This window comes from Chaetodon trifascialis, chromosome 7 (genome assembly GCF_039877785.1).
Source record: "Chaetodon trifascialis isolate fChaTrf1 chromosome 7, fChaTrf1.hap1, whole genome shotgun sequence".
NCBI classification, from domain to species: Eukaryota; Metazoa; Chordata; class Actinopteri; order Chaetodontiformes; family Chaetodontidae; genus Chaetodon; species Chaetodon trifascialis.
In genome coordinates this window covers 5,913,225-5,926,652 of record NC_092062.1, presented here as the reverse complement: position 1 = coordinate 5,926,652, position 13,428 = coordinate 5,913,225, and the positions used below count along the sequence as shown (strand labels likewise).

The 13,428-nt window shown below is 40.6% G+C and overlaps 1 protein-coding gene across 2 annotated transcripts in view; it reads right to left on the bottom strand.

Moving 5' to 3' along the window:
• Positions 1-844: 844 nt before the first annotated feature.
• znrf2b (zinc and ring finger 2b) overlaps positions 845-13,428 on the bottom strand; it is a 33,790-nt gene continuing 21,206 nt past the window's right edge. Inside the window, exons 3-5 of one of the 2 annotated variants that reach the window (XM_070966270.1) lie at positions 2,651-2,756; positions 1,978-2,050; positions 845-1,875 (exon numbers count right to left, since the gene is read on the bottom strand). In XM_070966270.1, coding sequence (XP_070822371.1) covers positions 1,993-2,050; positions 2,651-2,756 — 164 coding nt within the window. In that variant the 3' untranslated portion in view covers positions 845-1,875; positions 1,978-1,992. The remainder of the gene's footprint in view (positions 1,876-1,977; positions 2,051-2,650; positions 2,757-13,428) is intronic. The other variant, XM_070966271.1, reaches the window with a different exon arrangement.

Below are 13,428 nucleotides of genomic sequence, written 5' to 3'. Positions count from 1 at the left end.
CATTAAAGGCTCTGTGGAGTTTTTGTTTACATTCAGTGTTACTCATCAAATGTGTTAAATAAGATTTCTTCTTTCTTCTTGTTTCTTGTGAAACATCTGCAGAACCTGAATTGTTTCCATTCATGTTTGCTAGCTTGTGCTCTTCTTCTTTCCTTCCCCTATCTGCAGGGTTCTATATCAGGTCACGTGCATGTTTGTAAAAAATGGATCCAAGTCTACTAGAGGTAAAAAAAAAAAAAAAAAAAAAAAAAAAAAAAAAACCACCACGAGGAAAATTTCAGTTAGGGAATATGGAAAAACAAAGAAACAAATGAATTTAGAAATGTGGATTTACAGTAAAAGACGATTGTGTTTATAGCTATCTTAAGGTTTCATTTTATTTTTTTATTTATATCTTTAGCCCTAATTCAGTTCAGTGCAAAGCCACGCAGCTTCCTTGTAATCTCCTCTGTGTGTTCCATTTCTATGACGTGACACCGCTGACCTGTGATACTCACTGAGGGAAGGATCGGCTGAACAGTCTGCTCTACACAGGATGAAAGATACAGCAGATATGAACTTTAAACACATTTTTTTTACTCTGAGTGGGAACCATTGTCATTTGTAGCAACTGAAGTATGATGAAATGCAATAATTCATACATGGCCTATTCAAATATGCCTTGGACAGAGGTTGTGGAAACAAAAGCAGCTCATTTTTTCAAGAAGTAACACAACACAGTTGGACAAAAAATTCTAATTTTCTGGTAATTTCTTCTTATGGAGTTGCAGTTTTCATGTCCCGATGTGTCTTTTGTTATTCCTACACACCAACGACTCAGTTTTAAGAACAACCCTTTCTTGTTATAACAACATGTCACTTTATTCTGTTAAATCACAAAATGTTCTCGTTATTACACAAAAAAATCAACATATCTCTTTAAAACAAGGAAAATTCTCCTTATAACATTAGAAGTTGTTATAACGAGAACCTTCCGTATGTTGTTATGTTGCAAAAATGTCGTTAAAACAAGAAACTGAGCAAGTACTTGTCATGGCGGCAGCAATACAATGCTCTACTGTAGGCTCAGGCTGGTCAGTCAGGGGTCCTTCTTGGGACCGGGGACAGGTTTTGTACCTGAGGACCTCTACTCCATGGCATATGATTAAAAAGCACAGATGATTGTGTGTGTGTGTGTGGTATATATTCACAGTTGATTGGCACCATTTTTGCAGTAGCTTCAGTTCGGCAAATGTCCGAGCTGCTCAAGCAGGCAGATATTTCTGCTGCTCTTCTGTCTCTGGCTCGTTTCTCCTGGACTGGTAGAATGGCAGTTGTGGTGAGATGGTCCTGCGGGTCTGTCCAGTCGGTCCAGACGGCTCGGCTGACAGTCTGGACTCCTCCGTCCCGCCCTGCTGTGGCTGGGCATCACAACAACAAGGCACTGGTAGACACTGATGCTGAAGGAGGAAGGGAGGACAGAGTAAGAAGGGGAGGGTTAATCCACACTTTGCCCTGACCCCCCCTCCACTCCGACCCATGTCCGCCTCCTCCAGTGTCCTGGTGTACAATCAGCTGACATCTGCTGTCCAATGGCCACTCAGGAAGAAGAGCCCTGCCCGTCATAACGTCCTATGTGGCTTTGAGTGTCAGGGCTGGAGAGCATGTGAGGTGGAGATCAGTCTTTCCAGTCCGAGATTGAGCGTGGATGTGCAACTCAAACATAAACACAAACACAGTCTGTATCCCTGAAGATTGCTTAAATGAGATTTGGCACACCGTGGTACTACATTGTTGGGGGGGGGGGGGGGGTTAAACTGATCACAGTGGTCACAGTATCCAGCAGTCTCCCTGGACCCACACTTCATTTTCAGGATAACTCTCATTGCAGAGTGCCTGTCACCAAACAACCGAAACAGGAAACATTAAAAAACAATTGGCAAGTGACCACGAAGACAACAATCCAGCATCTGAATGATCTGTTTGGAAACACGTTACCTGTGCAAAAAAGCTTTAATCTGATGGATGCTCTGGACATGATCTGTTCACTTCAAACCACTCATCAATACAACTGGAAAACACACACACACACACACACACACACACACACACACACACACACACACACACACACACACACACACACACACACACACACACACACACACACACAGGAAGAGTGTGAAACAGACTGATAGATAATAACACAGAACACAATGTGCTACATGCTCGAGTCATCAGTTTGTTTTGTTGGATCTGGTGACATCTAGTGGCAAAGAGAGGTCATAATACAGCATTTATATTTGAAACTACATTTTTTATAGCTGATCAATGTAACCTAAAAAGCTCTGTCAAATCAGGTGGACATCCACATCCAAAGTTAGAGTCTGTGTGTCTGTGAGAATTTTGCACTAAAAACACTAAATATGGAAAATACCAACTTCATTTGTCTAACTAAAAAAAACCTAAAACCTCATCTTCAGATAAACTCTGAATATATTTCACACAGAATGAGGGCTGTGGATTTTCTCCTCCCATTCTACCAGATTCATCCTGATGTAAACTGAAACATTTTCGTTTTAATGCTGAGAAAAAGCACTCATGTACGTCTTTCTCATGTGGAGGAAGAGAAATAAAATGATGCCGCATTTTCCTAAAAAGAGCCTCATACCCTTTATGGTAGATGCAGAGGCAGGGCAGGCGAGCGATGGTGTCTCCCTGTACCAGCTCCTCCAGGCAGATTGCACATTCTCCTGCATCCTTGGTCAGGACGTCCTCTGTAAGACAGCAGACACATCACAGCATGGGCGTGCATTAGGATTATAGGCCCCTCCATAATAAAACACTTCAAACAAGGGACGTATGCCATTATAACTACTCTATTTGACATTAGTCAGCATGTCAGTTTGCAAACATACCATACAGGACGGATACTTTGTATTAACAAGACTAAGGTTCCTAACTGCTGCAGCCAAACAGGCCTTTTTTTTCCTCAGCTTAAAATATAATATTTGCTGTGAGGGTGGAGGTTGTCAAAACAGTTAGCGTATACAGCTATTGTTGCAATCTTCCCACTAAATTTTGTTGTTATGTGCAAAGTTCCTAGTTCCATGGCCAGTTGTCCAGATATGGTATGCAGTGTATAGAACAGATGGATCCGTAGCTCAAGGGGTGGTAGCCCTTAAAAATTTGGCCTGGGCCCATCATGAGAGGTCCACATACTCACATCCAACACCCATACTCAACCATCTTATATTCAATATACAGTGAACAAAAACTCAATTCTTCATTATTCCAGACAAACACTGTTTCTTTGTTTTATATTGAGATGAAAGTCAGATTTTGCAAAAGACTGACGAATATGATGATACATACATTCTGGCAAGTTACGTAAAAACTTTGCTGATCTAGGGGGAAATTTGCATTTCACAACTCCAAGAGACAGACACTTCTTTGTATGAAATAAATACATATAAAATAAGATATAAAGGGTGAGATATTAAATAGCCATACACGATATATACCATATGTTATAGTACCTTGGACTACAGAGAGTTGTGCATATTTAATAACAAAACAAAAATATTTCTGCCTGTATCAGTGTATGTATGTATATACATGCAAGTATATAGTGTTAAATGTGCAGTTTATGTACTATACACATTAGCTAGCTAACTTGCAGGCCTATGTTGATTTGCTGAATTACTTTGAATTGCCACAGGGGGGAGCTCACAACCTTTCAGTCGTTCCAAAATAAGCCTGTCATCATGGCTGAAGGCCTGTCTTTCCCAATATGTCCCCCACAATAAAAGGCTAACTGGAATGTGTGGAAATACCATGGATTCCAAACTAATGAAAGACAGGGAGAAGAAATGCCCACCTGCAGACCCTGCAGGAAGAGGGTATCTCCAATTGTCAGCCTTATCTCTGTGACTGCCATCCGGCGCTGTTCACCAAACTCCAGGTAAAATGACCGAATGTTACTTTCAGATACTCAACGTTAACATAGTATTAAATGTTGGTTAAGTTAGATGTTGAGTTAATTTAGCTATGGTTAGCCAGGTAATGTTAGCAATGTCGCTAAATAGCAAACTTGCTTCATCTGGTGGGATGTAATGTTATAACATTAGCACTATGCGGTGCGGTCCCTCTCGTCCTATCCTACGCCTGGCGAACGATAAATCACTAACTGCTCTAAAAAGGATGTTTGTTAAAACAAGATGTGTCCTCTCTCTTATTATGTATGTTTCAGTGCTATTTTAAGCATAGTTTGATGATTATTGCCACAATTAATTTCGTCATGTATAAATGTATGTATAAATGACAAAAAGTAATGTGCATATGTCACTACTGCTTCCTTAGAATAGTATACATAAAGTTTACACATTGAAGGACAAGGTGCAAGTGCACTGTTGTAACTGAAGATAAAAGAAAACACTGTATTTCTCCAGCACCACCTTCTTATTTATATTGTTTATGCATGCTCAAGTTGTAATTCTGGTATTTCCAAAAGGTTCCTAAAGGGAGCATCAACTTGTTCGCTCCCTTTAAAATCTAAAATACACAGTCTGTGTGTTAACAGTGTGTATGTATGTATACACACTCAGCAGGATTCATTTTTTCCTGTGATGCATAGAACTGGTCTGCGTCTAAAGTGGAAGTCAGTGTGCGCACCATTAAACCAATCACCTGCAGCAAAACGCACAGTGTCATTAGAACTGGCCTTATGTAACAGTGGATTAACCCACATATGCCTGGAAAAGCCAGTTATTATGGGCTGCAGCACATGGCATCCAGCTCAGCTGAAGGGAAAACATCTTAAACGTACTGACAGTGCCGGTCAGTATTTCATTCACATGTTCAGAGGCAGACAAAGAACAAATGTATGGTGCTGATATTTGCTTTGTGAAAAATGTTTGATTAATACACACAACGGAAGACGCAGTGAGACAGAAGGTGTGGTGTGTCTGTTGTTCACATGCAGTCAGTACTGCAGGATCACATGATGCACACTGGCCCAAAAACACTTCTTCCAGTTCACAATCTTTGCAAAAATCCTGGATGTGTCAGAGAATGATGAGGACAAGTGCAGAGCTAAGTTACATAATTTTTTTTTTTTTTTTTCCTTGTGGCCCTGTAGTAAATGTTCCAACGCCCGGCAGTCAGGATGTGGTTAGCTGAGCTTAGCATAAAGGCTGGAAGGGGGGCAGAAACAGCAGTATTCAGCCTTCGTACTAAGCTAGGCTATTCACATACTTAAAAAAATGAAAATCTAAAATGACTAAAATGAATCTTTCTGTCTCACTCTGACAGAAAACAAAACTGAATCTGCAACTTGTCGATCGATCCAGAGCTGCGAAACCTTCTAGAATGTTATTACTCTAGATTTTACTGAGGAGTTTTACTGTCTGATGACGTTGTTGAGGCTTTTTAAGATGTTGGAGCTGCTTTGTGTTACAATGCTCAAATGTACCACTAATTACTCTCACAGAATATCATGTATCTGTGTATTCAACCAAAAATATTAATATTGCTTCCTTTCTCAAACCATTTTGGCAACCCAGATAAAAACCCAGACAGGAGCAGTTTAAAAAAAAGTCACCTTTGACCTCTGTAATGACCCCAGCATGAAAGACTAGGGATCATGGAGGAGGAGCTGCTTTAAAGAGCAGCTTTTACTGCAGCAGACTGATCTCTGAGCTGTTGTTTCTTTGTCTAGGCTTTACTAGAAAGAACAACATGGCTCGGGCAGTGTCATCAGTCTGTTTCACAGCAGGTTAGAAATCCGAAATGGAGGTCAGGAAAAATCTCAGGCTCTTTAATGCCGGTCTATGGAAACACACACAGACAGGGGGAGCTGTGATGTTATGCACACACGACAGCTGCTGTTTGTGTGCGTCTGTGTCATGAACCAGTGCTGGATATATTTAGGGACCAGAGGTTCGTGTGTGTGTGTGTGTGTGTGTGTGTGTGTGTGTGTGTGTGTGTGTGTGTGTGTGTGTGTGTGTGTGTGAGCACGCGCAGGAAAATACACAGTATTTCAAGGCCAAACCACAAGTCGTATTGACGTGAGGTCTGGGGACTTTTCACCTATATCATTTCCTGTTTCTGCTGTGCTGGTTTCCAGCATATCACTGAGATTAGCTGTGTCAATTGTCAGCAAATTATGTCAGTATGAGCAATGCTGCAGTTTATACTTGACCAACATATAAGATTACATTTATCAAGAGAAAGCATTACTCCATGCGCTGTTTTGATTAGACAACTGATATATTGCGCATGCTGGTGACTGTGTGTGTGTGTGTGTGTGTGTGTATGTGTGTGTTGGGGGGCTGTCCTTGGAAACTAAAAGCAAATAACTGTGAGAAAGAACAGCATGCTGATTACAGATCTTCAGGGTCATAAGTGTCCTTGAGTGTGTGTGTGTGTGTGTGTGTGTGTGTGTGTGTGTGTGTGTGTGTGTGTGTGTGTACGTGTGTGTGTACGTGTGTGTTAAGCATGCAGGCAGATAGCAGAAAGGCCTGAGCGGCTGATCCTCTTACCAGAATGACCACAAACACCACAGAGCAGGTGTAATCTCACTTCACGATGTGAGAAAACATGGTAACACTTTATTTGACAGTGTGTGCATAAGACTGACATGACACTGCCATAACCTTGACATGACACAGGCCATGGACATGAAGGAGGACAAATGCAGCTGAGCAGGGTTATATAAGAATTGTTCAAGTCTATCTGTGTGCATGTTTGTGGCTGTTGTCATTAAGTGTCAGCTGGTCAATTGTGTCATTTTTAATGTAAAGCTGACATTGAGATGTCTTTATTGTGACAACTTGACATTAAAAAAGACAACATAACCTGTCAATGTCTTTGTTATGGCAACTTGACAATGGCCAAGACAACATGACCTGTCATAAACATGCCAAAGCAGGCTTAATTATCAAACTTAAGGAAAGTACTTAGTTAAATGTGTAATAAAGCCAACCACATATAATTATGTGGTTGGCTTTGACATTGGCTTCTATGAGACCATTAAAATTGTACCATGAATATTTTTCTTGACCTCAAGTACAGTGGTACAATTTGGAATAATCATTAAAATGTCATTAGGTTCTAATGCACTGTCAAATGCTTTTGTAACAGTGTCATGAATAATTTGCTTGACCACAACTACAGTGGTATAACTTGGACCTGTCATTAAGATGCCATTAAATGTTATAAAGACAGTTTGACTACAGGGAAGTGAGAGGTAAGAAAACTTTATTTGTACAGGGCTTTTCAAACAGCAGTTACAAAGTGCTTCACATTTTAGAATAAAAACAAATGCATTAGCACAGAGCATGAAAAGCAAGTAAATTGGGGGAGGGGGGATTCTGAACATGAAGGCACCAAGGATTGAACTTTGAGGAACCCCACACGACAAATGAGACAATGATGAGACAGAATCGTTAATCACCCTGAAGTTCTCTTTGTAAGATATGAGGAAAACCATCTGACAGCAGCTCCATGTATGACAACCCACTGCTTTATTCTGTCCAATAAGATGGAATGACCGACGGTGTTGATAGTCGGGGACCCAAGGTGTCAAAAATGGGTTGTACCTGACATGGTCTGTCATACTTTTTATTTGTGTTTTTTCTGTTAACTTTGACCCTAAGGAACAATAATTGGAAGGTCTGCTCTGCCGGAAATATCACGAAAAAAATATTGTGGCCATTTTAGTTTATGCACCCTTTATTTTTTATCGGAAAAATGTGAAAAATTATTTTCTTCCTAAAATTCTCAGTGGGTTGGGTAGGCTGTCAATAAATGTATTCCAGATACACAGAAGACATGTGCTGACAACATCCACTGAAAAAATAGCTCTTAAATAACATCTCTACATGATTTTGCATCAGTTTAATGCAAAAAAAAAAAAAAAAATCAGTGTTTTCTCACCTTTTTTTTTTTTTTACAATATCTTCATCTTTACCTCATTGGCAATCAACTATTTGCAAGTTACGACATCACTCAATAGGCAATTCTTTTCACCAAACAGTACACTCATTCCACAGAAAAAAATATTAAAATCCAACCAAAATCATTGGATCTGTGTTGATTTTACTACTAGCTGGCGATCAACAGGCTCAGAATTTCAGTAGAATTTTAGGCTACTCTCAAAATTCCAAAAGACATACTGGATATTTAACATGGTTGTTAATGTCCACAGTATTAAACATCATGGCCTAGGCATCTTTTTAATTTCAACATAACCCTGTTCTCCCAATCACACAATGCCCCCCCCCCCAACACTAACACACACACACACACACACACACACACACACACACACACACACACACACACACACACACACACACACACACACACACACACACCGCGTGTGGCCTACTTATGTGTCCCTGTCTTCAAGCGCAAGTTCAATCCTTGAACATCTGTTGAGGTCCCCGGTGCAGAGACATGCAATGCTACACTTCACATTGGCTCTTGCACAGGACTATCCTTGGGCAGAGATGCTTTTCTTGCAGCGGCAGTATTTGCTGTGTTTGACTTCAGAAGGTTTGGTCTCTTTCAGCATCATGGCTGCCACCAATTTGCCATTAACAAGTTGTCTCCCAAAATCAGTGGCAGCTGGGTAGGCTGGCTGACCCATGTGTGCCCGATTACACACAGCCAACTGATGCAGGGCTCGGCGAAGGTGTAATAGGAAGCCATCTTCAGTTGGTGGAAGGCAAGGATGTCTCCTTTGATGCTCACAAAGAGATGGGCTCGCAGTGCATCTAGAGTGCCACCAAAGTCACACCTGTCATAGAGTGACACCATGTTATAACCTCTTCCTGAACATCCAGGCTTTCCTCAGGGTCACCATACCTGCACAACGGCAGAAGGTCTGTCAAGTGTTTAATAGCAGTTGTGTAGGCCCGCCTTTTTCCTCTTCTGTACAGATAGCTCACGGTGTCACTTCCCCGCCAGAGCTTCTGTGATGGCATGAACAGGTAGGAAGATATCCATCGTCTTCACCCACAGCTCCTGCAGCCCATCCATGTGTGTGATGTAGTACATGCACATCATGATCACATCTGTGTTAGTCGCAACCACTACAGCCCGTTTGCAGTGCAGAGTTTGTACTGAGTATGCAATGTGAGCAAACATCCTGGTATCTGCCTCCTCATGTTTCTCACAGGAAAGTTCTGGAGGCTCAACCTGACAAAACGCTGACAACAGGACAGTGCGACCAGGATCACAAAAGATTCCACCAAGAATAAGTGTGCATCCTGCAGGAAGTGACTTGTTCTGAGCTGCCCATGCTTCTCCCATGTAGTTTAACAGATTATCTTTATTCAGTGGATTGTGAATGAAGCCTCTGAATTCAGGTATAGGGAGGGAGGTATAGTATCATGTGGCTTGTACTCCTTCATTTTGCTGAGGGCTACAGACGAGTCATGGCCGGAGTCATTGCCAGAGTCAGAGTGCCACAAAACATGCTACAAAATCATGACAAATTGGTAGTTTGCCCTCTTGACAGCAGTTGAGCAGTTGTGTCTAGAGCATTCATATCTCACACCAACTGTCTATGAATATAATATACTAATTAAGAGTCTCTCCTGAACCAATTTTCCCTTCCTGCCTTGAATGTGACATTAAATATACAATACAGTATCTGATTCAATAAACTCTCCATGGGGTAGGAATTATTTCAGGGACAAATACACACATGGCCCTCTTGTACAGAGGCCAAGGGTCCAGTGACTTTCTAGTTTTTATTTTTCAGAGGATGAAATGTCGAGTCTGATTTGACTCAGAATAATGGGGTAAAAATCATTACTTTCAGAAGCTTTTCAACAACAGCTGAAACATATCGGCGATGTAATTGAGTCTAATAAATTTGATGATAAGAAATAAGCGTGTGATCTTTCAATTTTTCTCTTATTTTGATGTTATTCACATGTCATGCCAAGGGTGTCAAACTCAAACACTAAGGGGGCTGTATTAGAAAATCATAACCAAGGGCCAAACAGGGCCTACATTTATTGAACATTTTTGACCCAGTTGAGTCTTTCAAAGTTCACTTCCTTGTGATATGAAACCATTCACCACAGGAAGCAAAGTCACCTTTCAATCTGTTCAAGCAGCATATATGTATGCATGCAGACAAATAAACGGCTCTCATGTAAATGATGTTTGCCCAGAGAAGTGACACCTTTAACCTCCCCCTTCTCAAAATAGGAACAGGCTATCAGGTAACACGAGGAAGGAAGTGATTTGGGTCTTGGATGTTCCAAGCGACAAAAAGTCGCAAAAAAGTCATAAAAAAGAAATTCCAGAAACATGTCTATTGAAAAAAAAAAATCATATCAAAAACCAAAACAACAAATTCTGCTACGGTTAGCTTAGCAAGTAAAATCTTTGTAGTGCAACTAGATTTCTGTCAGCCACTGATGCTTTCATGCCAAATGGGCTCAGGAGGAAGCCTGAGCTACAGTATTTTGAAATTGTCTTTTTTTGGCCCTATTTCGTGATTCTAATTCAGTGATGGGTTGTGTTATATGGGGTCAGCATCAAGACCACACATTAGCCATTGTTTGAGATGAAAATGCAGGGAAATAAGCCAGAGTCACATAAGTGTTTGTGTGGGATATTCATCACATCCATTTCCCCCCAAGAACCAACCAGACATTTCACATGTTTTTGAAATCTAGTTAATTTAAGCTCTGCAACATCAATTTCAAATTGTTCAGCAATTGATTTTGTAAAGGACAATACTCATTTTTGGTAAATTAGTTTACTTAGATAGTTAATGCTAGCTAACACACTAAGTATTTACATTTTCATAATCTGTAGGGGGATCAATAACGTTTTATCTTATCTTAATCATAAAGATCTCTCTATCTATCAAATATGGTGGTAAAACCTGGTAAAGCACTGTCATTTGTAAGCTTTAATTTTGTAAACAACAAGAAAAACTAAATGAGAAAACAACTGTGAAGATATATCTTCTTCCTACCTTGAGGCACGAAAACGACAAGAAAACAATAGCAAAAAACATCCTCTTGTTCTTACCATGTGGTGTACATGCACAAATAAATTTTGTTGTCATTACTCTGCCTACACTTTCCGATGTACAACCGATCAGTGTTAAGATAGAGACATAATGGATCCGTTGATGGATGTCCAGTCCTATTCATTTTCCAGGGAGAGCAGGAGATCCATTTTCCATTGAAAATGTCAATGTTAGTCATTGGATCCAGTGCGTCTGTACCATTACATGCAGTACCTGTGCACTGTTGGACGTACAGCCAATCATAATGCATTAGATTATGTCTAAATGCACGACCCCAGGCCAGTTTGACAGGCCAAGCACATCTGGTGGTTAGACTGAACAGGAACGTGAATTTATGACCGAACACAGCTTCCAAGACTGATGGAAGCCAGTTTGACAGAGAAGCAATTTTGGGTTTGGCTTGTGGCACCCCCCATGGCTGAGCCAGCTACGTTAACAGAAATGCTATCTGGACACGCCAAACTTTCTAGAGAATTGAGAGGTTGGTGACAGTTCCCATCTCATCATCACTGAAGCACTGAGCAAGACGGCCCAGTAAACTGTTAATGTGTGTTGTCCTGTTGTTGGTTCAACAGCCATTTTTAATTGTCAAAGCTAAGCTAATCTTCCTCAGAGGTATCAGGCCTGAGGAATCTCAGACAGCTGAGCATCAATTGATGATAAAAAAAAAAAAATGGACTATGGTCAGTTGAAGAAGCATTCAGATCCCAAGAGTAAAGGTAATAACACCACACTGTGAAAACTAAAAGTCCTGCATTCAAAACCTTACTTAAATAAAAAAATGTATTCTCAGCACTCGGTGGCACAGTGGAGCAGCAGGTAGTGCGCGTGCCTCACAGCAAGAAGGTTGCCGGTTCGATCCCTGGGTCGGGCAGGGCCTTTCTGTGTGAAGTTTGCATGTTCTTCCCGTGCATGCGTGGGTTCTCTCCAGGCACTCCGGCTTCCTTAAATTTGGCAGACTATGTTTTTCACAAGCTATATCCAAGTACATAAAGCTCTTCCACTGGGGACCAAGAATGTCTGACCCATGTTTCATGGTGACTTGTTGAGGTAGTGGGGCAAGACTTTTCCAGGACACAATGTGATGGAAAAAGTTCTATGGTATTCTTGAATGGCAGCAAAGAGCATGAGGGTTCACTAAAAACCTGGACTGAAAGCAACATAAACACAGACACACACCAACTCTTAAAACAAGCAGGTTTGTGAACAGTCCCCAGATTTCTAATCTATCACACAATCTAAGAAGTAACTTGCATCTTTGAGGAAGTGCTGTGTCTCAAAGACAATATCAGTGTTTTCACTGACTTTAATCCTTTGCTGACTGGTGCTCTCCCTACTGCATGGAACCAATCAGACCATGATCATCATATGACCAGTAGACAGGAAGAAAGGAATCTGTGACTGCTGAACAGGAAGTCAGCTTACTCAAAGAGGAACTCAACTGGCCCCCCAAAATGTTCAGCTGCGAAGGAAATGTAGAGGAAAGTGTGTATGTATCAGTTGTGTATTTCTGTTCAGAGCAATAGGTCATATTGTCAAGAGAAATAACTTGTTCACTGACACATTCAAAACATTTTCTCAAGCAGACGTGATGTTTCTACACAGAGTTATATAGTCACCCATGCTGAGAAGGAAACATAGGACAAGGTGATTTCAAACAAATGATCTTAACACAGACAGAATCCCCATACGTCTCATCAGATTCAAGCCAGAGCCAGTGATTAGCCTTGTGATGTGCTTGCTTTTCACCGACATGAAACATGGGCAGCTTTGGTCACACACTTTGTTTCACTTTCACAGTGGTACCCTCCTGTAAACAGACTGATATGTAAAATCAATGGAGTTCCCCTTTAAAACCCAAATTATAGAGTGAAAGAGACTTCAGCAAATCAAACTGTGAAGCTGAACACATCTCTGATGACTCTGGTGTGTTCACGGAAATTACAGATACAGCTCAACCAATATGCCTGCAAGGACAATATTATCTTCAGTTATTAGTTAATTATAGATATATAGTATCAGTGAAATGTTTGGATACACCTTCTCATTCAATAGTTTTGCATTATTTATTTTTTCTTCTAAATTGCAAATTAATACTGAAGACATGCAAACTATGAAGGAACACATGGAATTCTTCAGCACAGGGATGCCAAATATTAGCCAGTGTATCAGAGTGAACTGCCACTTTAATTATTCAGTCTGAAATTAGATTCATGTTGGCAGTTTTCTGCTTATTTTGAAACGGTTTATTTTTCACAGGGAAGCTGTGGCACTGGTAGTTTGGAGCAGTTGACATAATGTTTTTCATATCAAAGAAATCTAAAAATTTCTGAGTTTCAGTAAGCCAACTTACGACAATCTGTACAACTGTCTTGACCCACATTTGT